Raw genomic sequence first — 15,189 nt, 5'->3', positions numbered from 1 at the left:
GTTTCTTTCTATATAAACATTCTTTTCAAAATCGAAGTAAGCATTTTACTCCTCGAGGAGTACACCTCAAAGTGAAGATCATATTTTCGCCACAACAATTACATGTCTTATTTTTTTCAATTCTAGAGAGAGGAATTTATTTTACAAGAACTAAAATTAGCAAAAATCCACGAAAATTGAGAAAATTAGGTCTATTTATATTAGTGAAACAAAAGACTCTTCGTATGGCCACACGTTACTTAAGAACCATTGTATAAATATTAGAAATTCAATTTACTCTAACATCTTAAGATATTATTTTTTGGGTCCATGGGTTTTAAGTCCAAAATAAAGTTCAAAAAAAGTTTAAAGTCCAATCTTCCCAGAAAATAGGTTTTTAGTCCTTTTCGTTTTGGAAGAAACATTGTTGATAAATAACGTGTTATGTATGACACATATAAAAAAAATGAAATAAAGTATGGAAAACATGAAATAAAGTATGAAACTTTAACAATAAATAACAGGTAATTTATGAAACAAAACAAGAATTTTTAAACAGAAAAATACTGTAACTTTGAAGTCTAGACATACTTTAACTAATTTGAACTAAATATCCATTATAATTATTATTTTGGCTGAAAATCTTATATTAATATTAGGGGGACTAAATGTGTGTTTAGGGGTAGATTTTTAGACTAGGAACCCAAAAATTCTTATTTTTTTTGTCAAGGAACATAAAAAACCAAATTAAATAAAGTTTGTTTATAAGGGAGATTTTATAGGGCCCCCTCATTTTTGTTAAAAGGCCTCCCCGTAGTGATAATTTAGCAAGTAAAATGGTTCATGGAGAGACCTTTTAACAAAATTGGGGAGGCCTTATAAAACTTCCCTGTTTATAATTGTGAGATGGCTTGCAAAGGTGAGACTAATGGATATAGACTCAAGAAAAATGGGGATGCATATATAGGGATATTAAGTTTTAGTTTTTCTTATATCACAACTCTTTGATGTTGAACTGTTTCATGTAAAACTTACAGGCATATATATAAAGAAAGACCAAAATCCACTCTTCGATCAATGAGTAGACTCAGCAGAACAACAACCTTCTCCATTCCCATGAGGCGAAGAATCTTTATCGGATAGATGATGATTATGATGATCATCTTCATCATCATCGCTGGTGTCTTCATCGAATGATTTCTGTTTATGGAAAATACAACATTTTTTGGAACTCTTTCTCTGAAGGAATTCATTATCGACGGTTCCTTCTTTCCATGTGACTTTCTTCGAAGGTGGACGTAAACGTAAAATTAGGGTTTGCTCTTGGCGTGGCTGAGCAGGTATATAAGAAGATTGAGAAGGAGTTGGATCGTTTATGGTTACGGTTAGGGTTCTGGTTCCATTTGCTGATAAAGATGACGAACCAATTGTTCCACTATTTCTCATCGGTCGCGCCATCTCTGATCTCTCTCTCTCTCTTTACCCCCTCTCTCTGTTTTCTTGCGTAGAGGGGAAGTGCGCCAAATTGCTTTCTTATGCGATTTAATTGTTCCAGTTTTGCTCCAATCTGGTTCCACATTAAGAACCGAGTTAGACTACTTGTAGTTAACTACTCAACAACTTCAAGCTTTACAAAAGAATTAGGTTTAGACATCAGAAAAGGTTATGCATCTATAATCATGAATGAAATTAAGAAATCAATAAACACCAACTATCAGGAATACCTAGATTCAGAACATAAGACATCAAGGAATTGCATAAATGATAAATGTTTAATTTTCAACAAGAGCAAACACTAAATTTAGGGTTTTTTTTAATGGGGGCAGAAATCCCTTTTGAGATTCAAGCATTTATTACTTAAAAGATGTTTTCAGGAGAGAATTTTAAACACTACTACTAGATTAGGGCAACAATGTTATAACTCAGTAAGTAAACCAAACTAGACTAGTAGCAACAAGATGTCTGTTTTCTTCTTCTTCCCCTTTTGATAAATCAAAACTAGGTTAAATGATTCAACGAAATTAAACTCTGATTATTCCAGATGGAGTTCATGAGTTAGCATATAAAATCATGAAAAATAGAGAATCAATAAACTAGATCTAGATCGTCAAAAGAGCTGGAAGATAATACCTCTAGGAACGAAGAAGAAGATCCACAAGCCTTACTCTCTAGAAACCTCATTTATACCTTATACTAATAACCTAAGTTCTATAAATCATGAATTTCACTTCCGTTAGAAATTGATAAAGAAGTAGTATCTGTTGTTGGCAGTTTAGCATCTTAGTAATTAGAACTATATGATAATCAAACATCAAACAGATGTTCATTGAGGAATATAATCAAACAGGAGAAAGACGTCTAGGTTTTCATTTCCATTTGAAAGAAAAACCACATGATGATGGATATTAAGAAATCTAAAATCCAGAGTGGGAAAAGAACCTGTCAATGGGATTATTATGAATATTGAGCTGGTGATTTTCCTAAAACAAATAAGATTTGATTCCATCTAATAATATACTACTAATGTATAAAGGTTGGTTAATCTTCTCAGGTCATATAAAACAGAAGGGGTTTAGACCTTAATTCCAATTTCTTTAATTTTGACAAAAGTCATTTATTAATTCCCTTTTTACATTTGACTCCTAACTAATTGTGTCTGAAAGTTCGATCTAGCTGTTCTAAACACAAATCAAGGGGAAACCAGCAATCACCAATTTCGAATGGAGCTAGAGAGAGAAAACCAACCAGAAATTCCCATCAATTTCCTTCTCAAATGGAGGAGAGAGAGAGAGAGAGAGAGAGTACCTGGTAGGGGAAACCGCCGTTAGTTCATCGAGCATTCAGTAATTCCCATCGATTTCCTTCTCAAATCGCCGACTGGTAGGGGATTGCTGGTTTCAATCGAGAGTTTGCTGTTCGTTTATGGGTGGGTGGGGGAGGATGGGAGAGAAGGGTTAGAGGGATATAAGCGCCCCGGGTTTCAATCGAAAGCGCCTTATTTTTGTGTAATAAGCTGGTTGCTAAAAGTGGTTATTTAGTAAATGGGCAATTGAGTCATTTCCCATGAACTAGCAGCGGATTTCTGTTAAATCTAACCAAAAGTGGGGTTTTAGTAATTACTAATAAAAGGTGGGAGTTTCAGTAAAGGACATTATCAAAAGGCAGGGGTTCAGTAATTCTCCCAAACCCCTAGGGAAAGGAGGACTATGAGAGTTTGGCTTCGTCTTAAATACAATTGAACAATTATGATTGGTTCAAAACGATGCTACGATATATGCCGTTCGATATGAAAATGAAAGAAAAATCAAGGGTTAATTCTTATTTGACCCCATATTGTGACCACCTCACGCTTTTGGCCCCTATAACAAATTAAAAAAGAAGATAACAAGTTAAATCGATTTTTTTGGAAAATTTTAACGGTCGATAGAACATATTTGTAAGAATTTTTATATGCTAATTAGGCTAGAAATATAAAAGTACAAAATGGCCGAATATAATAGTTTAATAAATTTATACTTTAAGAATGATGCACTTATAAATTTGATCATTATTCATGCTCATGTTACATCTTATCGGGGTGAGAAGGAAATGAAACGCCTTCCAAAAATGATGGGTGCTCATCGATTTGGATCGCGTCGTTGTTTTTACTAACTCCAACGCCAAAAGAAGAAGAGATAAACATACAAATTTAAGCAAGAGGGATCATATAATTTACAAAGGTATCAAAGGTAATGTACAATTTCTTCTCATTTTTATCATTTTCGTATTCATCCTCATCTTTCTTGTCCCCGTTTTCCTTTTCTCTCTATGTTTCTTTAGGGGAGCGGGGTTCAAAACCGAGGTGCTCATATAATTTTCCCTTGACCACGTTTTACTTAATTCTTGGCCCAAAAAAGTAACAAGAAAATTTCTAGAGGAGCCCAACAAGAAGAAGGCATTCTTTGACATTTTTTCCAACCAACCCTAAGAAGAAGATGCACAATTGTTCCTCTAGTAGAGTATCCAACTTGCAGAGGGGTATTTTATAAACATGCCAGTATCCGTATTTTATAAACCTCTCACGGTCGCGTGCATGTAAACACAAGGTATACTCTTTTATATACAAAATCTCAAGTCCAAGGGCTTGTGTATATTTGACAAGTATGTGACTATCTGATACTGAGTATCAATGTCTGACACAGACAAAGAACATTCAAAAGAAGCTTACATGTTACATAGGTATGAACCCTTGCTTATATATCTCATGGTGGGTTTTAGGTAATGTGGAAAGCTGTCGAGCGAGCACTTGGTTCGGGCTTCAGCCGGGAGAAATGTGAGGTGAAGCTGGTAGGAACACCATTAACACACAAAAGGTTTCTTAGAAGGAATAGAGGAACGTATGGGCCGGCAATACAAGCCGGTAAAGACACATTTCCTGGGCATTCAACTCCTATTCCACTACTTTACTGTTGTGGAGATTCTACATTTCCTGGAATCGGAGTTCCTGCAGTAGCTGCTAGTGGTGCCATTGTCGCAAACTCCTTGGTCTCCGTTGCTGAACACTTTGAGCTTCTTGACGCTATCGGCATCTGGTTACTTTTCAATATAGTAAGTTCTTGTTTCTTATTTTTTATCTCCATATTTCCGTTCTTTGGCATATATGTAGATCTTCTACCTTTCCTTTGGCTATATCTTTTGGTCATTTAGTTAATTGATTGTCTAAGACTAATGAATCTGAAAAAACACTAAGAAATCAAGTTCTAATACAGAAGCATTATTGGTACCTTAATGAAGCTTAAATAATGAAGTGATGAGCAGTGAATTTGGTAGAAGATAAAGAAGTAGAAATGATCTTGATAATCTAAGGAAGCTATTAAGGCATATTCCGTGCAACATCAATCTGAGCCAGCATGAACTTTGACATTGTAGTAGTTAACTGTAGAGGTCTTGAAGTCATTTGTTATTCTTAGAAGTTTAACGTGAGATTCTCTCTTCATTGTACTCTATAAATTTTAGTGAATCATATTTCTATAAGTAGCGCAAAGACAATCCGAAGATCTCTTGGTTTATAGAGACTGGTTAAATAAGTTGAGACATACACCTTGAGGCATGATCTTGTAGTTTTTTGCCTCAAGGTGTGTGCACAGGAAGGCTGAAACAATTGTGTATGCATGGGGAACGCCTTGAGGGGTAAGAGGCATTGGGATACAATGTGAAAAACTACAAGGTCATAGTCAGGGACGGAACTAGAATTTTTGTTTAAGGGGGGCCGAACTATTCTGGCCATAAACTATTTTGAATGGGAGATGCTAGAGTGCCCAATTTTTTGGGCATTTTAATGCCCAGGTGATGTGGAATCACTAAAAGACAAGGTTTTTTCAAAGTTTGACTATGGTGGGGATCGCTTTTGTTTCTAAATTAGGAAATATGTCACCCTCTAAGTACCAATTTCTAAGTCACTCTATCATTTCCCTTTTGAAAAGGGAGATGCTAGAGTGCCCAATTTTTTGGGCATTTTAATGCCCAGGTGATGTGGAATCACTAAAAGACAAGATTTTTTCAAAAATAAAAATGACATGAGACTACCATGTCTGATAGTTTTTTCTCTTTAACGTATCAAAATGGAACCCGCCACTCTTTCAAATCTCTAAAACCATCGAGGTGGATTTCGGGCTAAACTTCTGAGCAAACTTTTTCCGATGCCACATTTGAATCATCATAAGCAATTCGATTGCCCACGTAGCTTTTTGAATCGTACAATTTGAGAGACAACAGATTTTGGTTAACGATAGTTCAGACTTTAGATAAGTCGAACTGATTTCTCTTTACAATTAGAATCGATATGTAATTAACAAATAAAAAAGAAATCAAAATAAATTAACAATTGAAACTTGATACAAATAAAAGATAATGTTTGAAATAGATATTTGACTTAAATTAGGAAATAGTAAATCTTATAAGTATAAAATTTGGAATTAGTGTAATGTAGGTTATGGAAGTTGAGGTGATTTTATTGGGTAGCTAGGTGGGCCGTGGAAATAGGGTAAATAGAAAATTAGGTCAGGTAATTAAGTGGGTAGGAATTTGGCCTTGATTAAGGTTGAGTTTTAATTGGGTTTATGGAGGGACCAATAAACACTAAAGAGGAAAGTTTCATCCTTTTTCCCGTGCCTACTATTAACCGGGAAGAATTATTTTTGTTACAACAAGCATATCTATGTGAAAACTGGACTGTATGGACAGAATCCTTGAAGGTCGTTCTCGACATCGAAAAACCTGATATTTTACCTTTCAAGAAAGGCATGACAATCTTTCTTACTAATGGTGTTGTAACTTTGATAATAAATATTAGAAATTCAATTTACTCCAACATCTTAAGATATTACTTTTCTTTTCTTAACTAAGGAACACAAAAAACCAAATTAACTAAAGTTTGTTTATAATTGTGAGATGGCTTTCAAAGGTGAGACTAATGGATATAGACTCAAGAAAAATGGGGATGCATATATAGGGAAGCTAAGTTTTAGTTTTTCGAATATCATGACTCTTTCATTACTTATCATAGAATAAATGAGACAATGGTTAATAAAATGTGATAGTGCAATCATAAATATATTATGTTGGCTATGTGATCCTTTGATGTTGAAACCTATTTTGGAGAACATTGCTAGGGACAAACATTAGACTACAAACCAACATGTATAGACAACATTAAAGTTAACACCGTTTATAATTGCATAGTAAAACAATAATCGTGTTTGTATACATTATTGAAGTATTTCATTAATATATATTGTTTTACAAAGACTCCATCTTCAATGGAGTAGCATCTTTGAAGTCGAAATATACACAACTTTTTACATTACCAGAACAGAAACATAATCTATTTGAAACAAAATAAAAAGTAACCATAAGTATAAACAAATCATGTTTTCATGTTAGAAGAAAGTTAACTACTAGCTCCTTCGATATAATCTTTCGTTGCAGGTGACTTATCTCTGCAAATTAACACACAATGAGTTATCTACTTTGTCTCACTGGAACAAATTATTTCATCTACCATGAGTGCATGTATGATCCCATGGAGAAGAATCTCTGTACTTCATTTCCATGTTTGTTTCAGGAGACCCATAAGTACCATCACTAATTTCAGAACTTCCATTTTTACAGTATTCATCTACATTTCCATAACCTGCAGCAAAACCCCATGACCCTTTTTGTGGTCTACTGCTTGGTGAATAGTACCTAATTGGATCCAACTGAAACCTCCCAAGTTCATTTTGTCCAACTGATAATGCTGTTACTAGCCTTTGACCTCCTCCTCCTCCTCTATATGAATTCTGTTTTTTCAGTGACTGGTGGTAATATGGGTTTTGTTGATTAGGATGATAATGGTGGTTTGGGTTTCCAAGATTATACAGTGTTGGAGAACTACTCACCCTATGAAACTCTTTGTTGCAGCTATTCTGATAACTATTTGGTATGAAACCTTCATGGTTATTGTTGATATTATCAAAGTGGTAGCCTTCATGTTGAATTGATCTTGGGGATGAACCATTAGATGATATACTGAAAATAGAACGATTTGAATTACTTGTCGAACGATTTAGTTTACAACCATTAATGGCATCAATGTATAGTTGATCCATATGAAATTTATCATTATTGTTTGGAATATTTTGGTTATGAGTGAAGTTTTGATTTATTGGGAACAAGAAAGATCTAAGTCTTGGTGTATTACCACTTTCAGAATGTTTCGATTCCCATCGGTCGTATTCATTGAACATGTTTTGAAGATCTTCATCACATGTCACAGAGACTAAGATGTCTAAATCTTCTGGTATGACTTGGTACTTAAGGACCATTTCACCATTAGAGAGTGTATTAAGCTTCTTCATGAGTTCTGTAAAAAGAAGTTTGAGAAAAAAATGAAAATGTTAGTTCAAATATGATAAGATCTAATTAATATTTGATTTTTCTAAATTATTTTCAGCATCTCTTATAAAAAATCGCATCATTCAAGATATAAAAGTGACTATATGGTTTTCGACCTTTTTACCTAATCATTTTCAACCTCTCATTTAAAAAAAAAAAAGTTATTTTTGCAAGTGTTATAACCATGGATTCAATTTGACCACTCTTTTAGAATTTATAAAAGATTACATAAACCTAATCCGTTTATCGTTTGAGAATTTTAGAGATTGTAAGAAAAACGAAATTAAACCTGAGAAACTGATGTCACGAAGAACCGAGACAACACGAGTCTCACCCCCAACATATTTGAGCTGCCCATCAATAGATGTGGGCAATATTTTTCCGCCATGGCTGCACAAGAACTTCACTTTATTCCTCGGGGAACTTAACGGGGTTATCACCTCCATATCTCTTCCGTTCACAGCCATCAACAACTACCAATCGGATCTCTCGTTCAAATCTTTTATGAGGACAAAAATTGAAAATGTTTGCGATTGCAATGAGAAGAGTTCCTGATTTTGTAATATGTTGATGAGCAATGGAACACCCAAAATTAGATTTCTTGTTTCTATAATTAGACAATCCAAAATTTGTTAGTTTTGGATCCATCAAAATGAAAACTAAATTTAATTCTACCATTCCGACCCCAGATTTTGTTTTATCATCATTGAAGTGTTTTTTTTGTTCTATGAATAAGCCACCTTTAACTTAAACCCACCCGCAAACCCACCGACTAGTCCTCTAAGTCTACCGCTTCATCGTTTAACTTACAACTGTAGTTGTGCAGCTGCTAGGTTTGTATAGCGATTCGGATACTGACTGTTTAGCTTATCCACATATCAATCCGAAAGATTCGATTGATTTGATCGCGAGACAATTTAATCTGAGTCATTCCGTATACCTGAACAGTTTAGTTCGGTTAGATAACTAACCACGAAGTTACAATTCAACGAGAAATTTTGACCTTAAGATATAAAGTTCTTTCTATTTTTTTTATTATATAATATGGACTTCCTTTTAATTTTTGAAATTTTTTTATGTGTTTTGTGCACGGACTTAAATGTTGAATATCCACCGTTCATCATAACCATCATACATTTTTTTTTTTTATATGTATAATATACAGAATATATCAAAATAATAGTTATTCAATTTTATTTTGTTATCGATCACAGAGTTCCCCTACACTGAGTCACTGATACATTAAACTAAACCTTTTGGTTATGGCCTTGTAACATCCGAGCCTGGTAACCCTTGATTCCCAAACCACCCAAATCGCTTTGGATTGGATTAGTTTGATTGGCTTGGATATTAAGGGTGCTTCTAAAGGCACCGAGCCAAAAGGCTGTTAGCATCCAACTCTATTAGCACCAGACCCAACTGCTCCCTTCTCTTTTAGCACCGCCCAACTATGTAGGCACCTGTCAAAGTGGAGAGTTAACCCTAACCCCTCCATCGTTCTTTCTTATAACTCACGTCGGAAAATATTGCAAACATTACACCATTTATTAATCTTAAAAACAATGTTAGAATTTTTTTTTCCTACAATTTGTTGTATTCTATTTGCATTGAGATAAAGAAGCATCGGATATTCAGATCAAAATGATGTATAAATCGAAAGGTCAGATAGAGAAACAAACAATAAAAATGTGTGAAGATCTCAATGAAAATGAGAATGCACAGGAACAACAACTTTAGAGAGATTTCACCACCAATTCCAGCATCTTCAAGTGCTTTCTTACCAGCTACAAGACAATAACCAAGACAATCATGAAGACGACGATCATTTTGGCCATCAATATAACCTTGAGATTCAAATCCACGGATCTGACCACCAAATCGGGTAGGAAATTTAGAAGCATGAAAACGATCAATAAGAGAAATTCCACTTTCTCCAGAGAGTAGCCGTTCATAATAAGTATCAACATCATTTCCAAAGACAGAAACAAGTCCCGTTCCAGTAATGACAACTTGTTACATTATTTGTTGGTGAAGATGAAGCAGATATCACAAGAGATGATGGATTCTTCTTCTTAGATCTGTTGTTGTTGTTGGTGGTGGAGATGACATTGTTGTTGGTATTGAGAAGAGGAGATTGCTTACGAAGAGATTCTAATGTTGAACTCAGAGAGAAGATGAGGATTGAAGAGTTTGCATTTTGTCTGCAAATTTTAGAGAGAGAAAGAAGAGAGATGGTGGTGGTGGTTGTGTGTGGATTTGGAGATGATGAAGATGAGTTTTTATCATAAGGGTTTTTGAACCAACCTTCTAAACATGGAAGAAGATGGAAGAAGCAAACGAAAGTGACCGTTACTCACATTAAAAACAGGTGCTCATAGAGAACTCGGGTCAATGGTCATTGACCCGAGTCATTAAAATTTCCGGATGCTAACATCCTTTCGGCCAGGTGCCTTTAGAAGCACCCGGATATTAAATGTATAGCCCTACTAACACCATGATTTCGAAGTCCCCCAATGAATAAGAAAATCTTAGAATTAGACTTCTATTTCTTCTTTCATCTTGGTTTTCTTGGCCGTAAATTTACAAGCACATGGAGGTGTTTTACAATTAATTCTCTTGTAATTTATTATAAATTTAGTCCAATTGAAGGTCATAATATCTAGCTCTAGTTTTTTTTAAGGGAAATTTAATCAAGACTGCTTATAAACTTTTTATTTTAATGAAAAAAAGATCACTTAGTTTTTAGTCTTTAACTCTCTAACTATTTTCGTAATTTGTAACTAATTGCAAGATATGTGCAACTTGTTGCAAGAGGATTGCAAGTGGTTGTAAAGAGTTTAAACCAAACAAAATCCAAATGTAGGGTTTATAACCAAAGGAAATATAACTTATCTCTATTAACTTAAAAAAAAAAACTTATCTAATTTAATGATATTTAAATTTTAATACGTATTTTTTCTTTCTCAAGTACCTAATAATTATCATTTTAATTTCTAATACCTCATGAATGAAAATATTTCTAATTAGTTTTGAATTTAATAATTTTATTATCTAGTCCACATCCTAGAAAGATATAAGGCTAGATCAATGGCTAAGGGATATCATCAAGATGATAGTATTGATTATAACGAGGCTTTATAACCAAAGGAAATATAACTTGAGACTAATCATGACCTTTGGAAATCAAGCAATTTGATGTTCCAACCCCATGTGTTTGTTGCTAAGAACCAGAAATCAAATCTTTGTTTTGTATAAGGGGAGTCTTCTAAAATTGTCATAATAAAAACCATAATTAAATACTAAACATTCAATTTACTCCAACATCTTCAATTTATTCAAATCAACTAAATTTGTTTATAATCGTAAGATGGCTTACAAAGTGACACTATTGGATATAAACTCAAGAAAAATGGGGCATATATAGGAAGGGGAAGTTCAATATCATAATTATTTCATTTGTTATCATCGAATGAATGAGAGAAAGGTTAGTAAAATGTGATGAATCATAAACAAGTTATTTTGGAATTTGAGGGTGTTTTTACAATTAATTCTCTCCTGTAAACAAACTTTATTAACTAATGAATGCACTTGCACACTCCAAAGAGTCCTCAAGTCTATTACTTCATCCTTTTAAAGCCCGAGCTCAACTCCAAATTTACTTAAACCAGGATTCGCAGCTATGCAAGTCCCATACATGAACGCTATTTACTTTTTATTCTGTCTTACTTTTCTTGGTCCTAAATTATTAACAAGTACATGGAATTTGAGGGTCTTTCTATTTATTCTCTCCTCTAGTTTAGTCCAATTGAAGGTCATAATACCTCTAATAGTTAAAATGACCCTAATTATGTTTCAATTTTTTAGAAATGTCTTAGCTAATTGGGCTCATTCCGATTTGATCTCCAAATTGTGACCAACTAGCCAGTGTGGCTCGTATAAGTGTGACAGTTTGTTTCAACCCAATATCCCATTTTACAAAAAAAATAAAAAATATTTTTGTGGTATTATTGTAATATTTTCTTTTCATTTATCCACCTCAAACCTTTTTCTTACCACAATATTACATCTTCCAACCTTCTCCTACCTCCACCTCACATCTTCTTCTTCTTATCCACAGTCGGAGGAAGTTGTCTCTAGGCGACCTATTGTCTGCATACGTTTACAGGAAGAATTGGTAAGTTAGAGAGAGTTAATGATGTGATTATGATGTGGAGTAGATAAAAATGATTGAGGTAGATAAATGAAAAAAAATTATAACATTGTGAAAAATTAGAGGTCAAAATAGAATAAACCCTTACTGGGCAATTATTTTTAGTAATGGTGATATTTCTTTTTATACATTTCATCTGATCTACAGTCTACCTATCAAAACATATTAGTAGCTCATCGTGAAAATCAACATTCACTAGAAAAATCCTAATGATATTAAGATGCTTTTAACAAACTTGACTTCACGGGCCTTCTTGAAGGTGTTGCCTATAAACTCGTACTTCTTGGCTATCACTCAATATTCAAGATCAAGTTTCAACCGTTAATTAAAAAAAAAAGTTTCATAGGTGACTCAATTAAGAAAAATTAAGAAATTTGGAAAAGGATCTATTGATAGTTTGGCGTGTTGTTGATATAGTTGTAGAAGAAGATAAAAAAGCCCACGAAGTTGTCTTATTATTTTGATAAAACAAATCACTCATTTCATTTGTTAAGTGATCTATATGAATCCAAGTTTTAGTCAAATTGAATTGATTGAATTTTTCAAAATTGTCTTCCACTGTGCTCGTGAGAAAAACCATGATTAGATATTAAAAATTCAGTTTACTCCACCATCTTAAGTTATTATTTTTTTTGATTCTTTCATTAGTTATCATAGGATAAGAGAGACAAAATTTAACAAAGTGTGGCAGTGCAATCATAAACAAGTTATGTTGGCTATTACTCTAGGTGATCTTGACTATGGTTCCCCGTCGTCTACGTTACTAAAGAGAAAATGTGAGGCCAAGAGAGAGAAAAGGGGCGGGTAGGGGTATGAGAGAGCAAAGGTGTGGTGGGCAGTGGTCTGTGGTAGAAGAAGAAGAGTTTTTCGAACTGAGAGTTGACCATGAATATGTGAGGTGGAGGGAGGAGAAGTTTGATGATGACAATTGAGAGAGTTACATAGAGGAGAGAAAAAAGATTGAGGCCAAAAACTTAAATTTTAATAATGCCATAAAATTACTTTTAGATATAAGAATTAAACTCTTAGAGGCCAAAACTAATTGCCCATACTTATGTTATGTAGGCCAAACCGCCAATTAATCACCTCAACATTGACATTACATCACAACGGCATGACTAAGGTGTTGTTTGTTTTTTAATTTTTTCAGATCTGAGATGTTTGTTTCTGAATTTAAAGAAATCTGAAAATTTAGCTGAATTGGGCCTAGGTCTGAATTGGCTGAAAAAAAGGCCAATATTTCAGACCTCAAAACAAGTCTGAAAAGTAGGTCAAATGGCTGAAATGCGATAAATGACGTTTCTGCCCTTGCATATTAGACACTTTTGTCCGGTCCTAACTATGAACAACACCGGCAACACCACCACCGGCATCACCCATCAACACCACGACCGGCAACACCCATCAACACCACCACCGGCAAACCAATCAACACTACCACCGACAAAACCATCAACACCACCACCGGCAAAACCACCTTCAAAACCACCCCTGTAACAACCACAAACCACCGGTAAAACCACCTATATAACCACCACAAACCACCGGTAAAACAACCACAAACTACCTGTAAAACCACCACAAACCACCAGCAAGACCACCACAAACCAGACCACACCTTAAATACAACACCGAAACCACCACAAACCCACCATCGCATGTACTACGGCCACAACCGTAGAGCACACAACCAATTCGCTAGTAGATCTGTGAACCTTCTTTTAGAGAGAGATAGTCGGCCAGAGAAAGAGAGAGGAAGATGCAAGACCTACTAGCGAATTGGTTGAGAGTATGTTTGAGAGAGATAGTTCCGGCAAGAGTAAAGAGAGTTCCGGCTAGAGCTCGACATCTTTATGAGAGAGATAGTCCCGGCTAGAGCTCCATCTGAGAGAGAGAGGGAGTGGGAGGCTGATCTGTTTGAGAGTATAAATGAGGGTATAAGGGTTTAGGGTTTCTAGGATTTTATTAGGGCAAATAAAGTTAGGGTATGTTTGGTGAAAAATATATAAATGAGGGTATAATTGTCAAAATCATAATTCAGACTCAATAATTCAGATTTGGAAAACAAACATCTAACTAACAAAATAATTCATCCAATTCAGATTCAGCCATTTCAGTTCAGCCAATTCAGATTCAGCTAATTCAGATTCAGACATAAACAAAAAAACAAACAGCACCTAAGAGTTTCACGTTATTTCAGATCTGGAATCAAAATAAAATATAAAAAAATTCCATGGCCTTCCCATCTTTCCTTACAAAATATGAAAATCATTTCTTCCACTAAAATAAATCCCGACTCACTAATGATTTATGCATATTCTAGATCACAAATTATTGGCCATGAATGATCCTACCCCTAAAGGCTAAAGGGAAACTTATCATTTTGCTTAAGCAAAACTTACCTTTTAGATTAAAAGACAAACACACAAAGGGAGTAGATTGCTATATGATTGTGCATATATCTAAATATAAAGGAGCTAACTTGAAAAGTTTAGAACCAATCAAATCACAACAAAAAGTATAAGATCTAAAAGAAACCCCATAAATTTAACTCACAAAGTTCCCAAAAAGGAAACAAGTAATGATAATTTAAAAACAATAGTACAAAAGAAAGACGTAAAAGTATTTGAAACTAAAGACCAAAGAAACTTTTACAAGCTTTAAAGATCTTGCCTGATCTTTTATTCTTCTTCTTCTTCTTGGATTTGTTGTTGTTATTGTTATTGAGATCATCTTGAGTAGGAGAAGATGAAAATGGGTCAGATTGATCATGAATTCTTGAATAACCTTCTGAAACTGAAGCAGATCTTCTCATTGAGAATGCTCTTATAACTGCAGCTTGAAGTGCTTTGTTCTGTTTCTGATCAGCACTATTAGTAGAAGCAGAAGTATCAGAAACTCCTCCTCCCCTGTATTTTTGTACTGAAACTGAAGAAGAAACAGAGCAATTTCTAGTCAAAATTACTCCAAATTTTTGTCCAGTAGAAACATCTTCTTGATCATTAGAGGTGGATGAGTCATGGGTAATTGTTGGTTTGATTAAATTTTTGTTGTTGGTTTCATCAATTGTTGAAGGTGTTTGAGAT

General features: G+C 34.3%; 1 protein-coding gene and 1 long non-coding RNA gene across 2 annotated transcripts; both read right to left on the bottom strand.

Moving 5' to 3' along the window:
• Positions 1-962: 962 nt before the first annotated feature.
• LOC147535026 (uncharacterized) lies at positions 963-2,897 on the bottom strand. Its single transcript, XR_015227515.1, has 2 exons — positions 2,785-2,897; positions 963-1,546 (listed from the first exon to the last, which is right to left on the bottom strand). It is a non-coding gene; the product is annotated as an uncharacterized LOC147535026 (long non-coding RNA).
• A 3,802-nt stretch (positions 2,898-6,699) lies between these two features.
• LOC147535025 (uncharacterized) lies at positions 6,700-8,425 on the bottom strand. Its single transcript, XM_086651287.1, has 2 exons — positions 8,183-8,425; positions 6,700-7,861 (listed from the first exon to the last, which is right to left on the bottom strand). Exons 1-2 carry the CDS (start codon positions 8,358-8,360, stop codon positions 7,011-7,013), a joined length of 1,029 nt encoding a protein of 342 aa, XP_086507413.1. The 5' UTR covers positions 8,361-8,425; the 3' UTR covers positions 6,700-7,010.
• Between the last annotated feature and the right edge of the window lie 6,764 nt (positions 8,426-15,189).

Source organism: Eschscholzia californica, unplaced genomic scaffold (genome assembly GCF_041429995.1).
Source record: "Eschscholzia californica isolate CP2 unplaced genomic scaffold, dmEscCali1.0.p SCAF_6, whole genome shotgun sequence".
NCBI classification, from domain to species: Eukaryota; Viridiplantae; Streptophyta; class Magnoliopsida; order Ranunculales; family Papaveraceae; genus Eschscholzia; species Eschscholzia californica.
Note: the sequence above shows the minus strand (reverse complement) of the source record. Positions and strands in the feature narration are given on the sequence as shown.

Bases quoted from the DNA above. Each gene is read 5' to 3' on its own strand.
- LOC147535025 (XM_086651287.1), bottom strand. From the start codon at position 8,360: ATGGCTGTGAACGGAAGAGATATGGAGGTGATAACCCCGTTAAGTTCC. The intron at 7,862-8,182 runs GTTTAATTTCGT...TTCTTTTTACAG, and splicing joins TCGTGACATCAGTTTCTCAG to AACTCATGAAGAAGCTTAAT.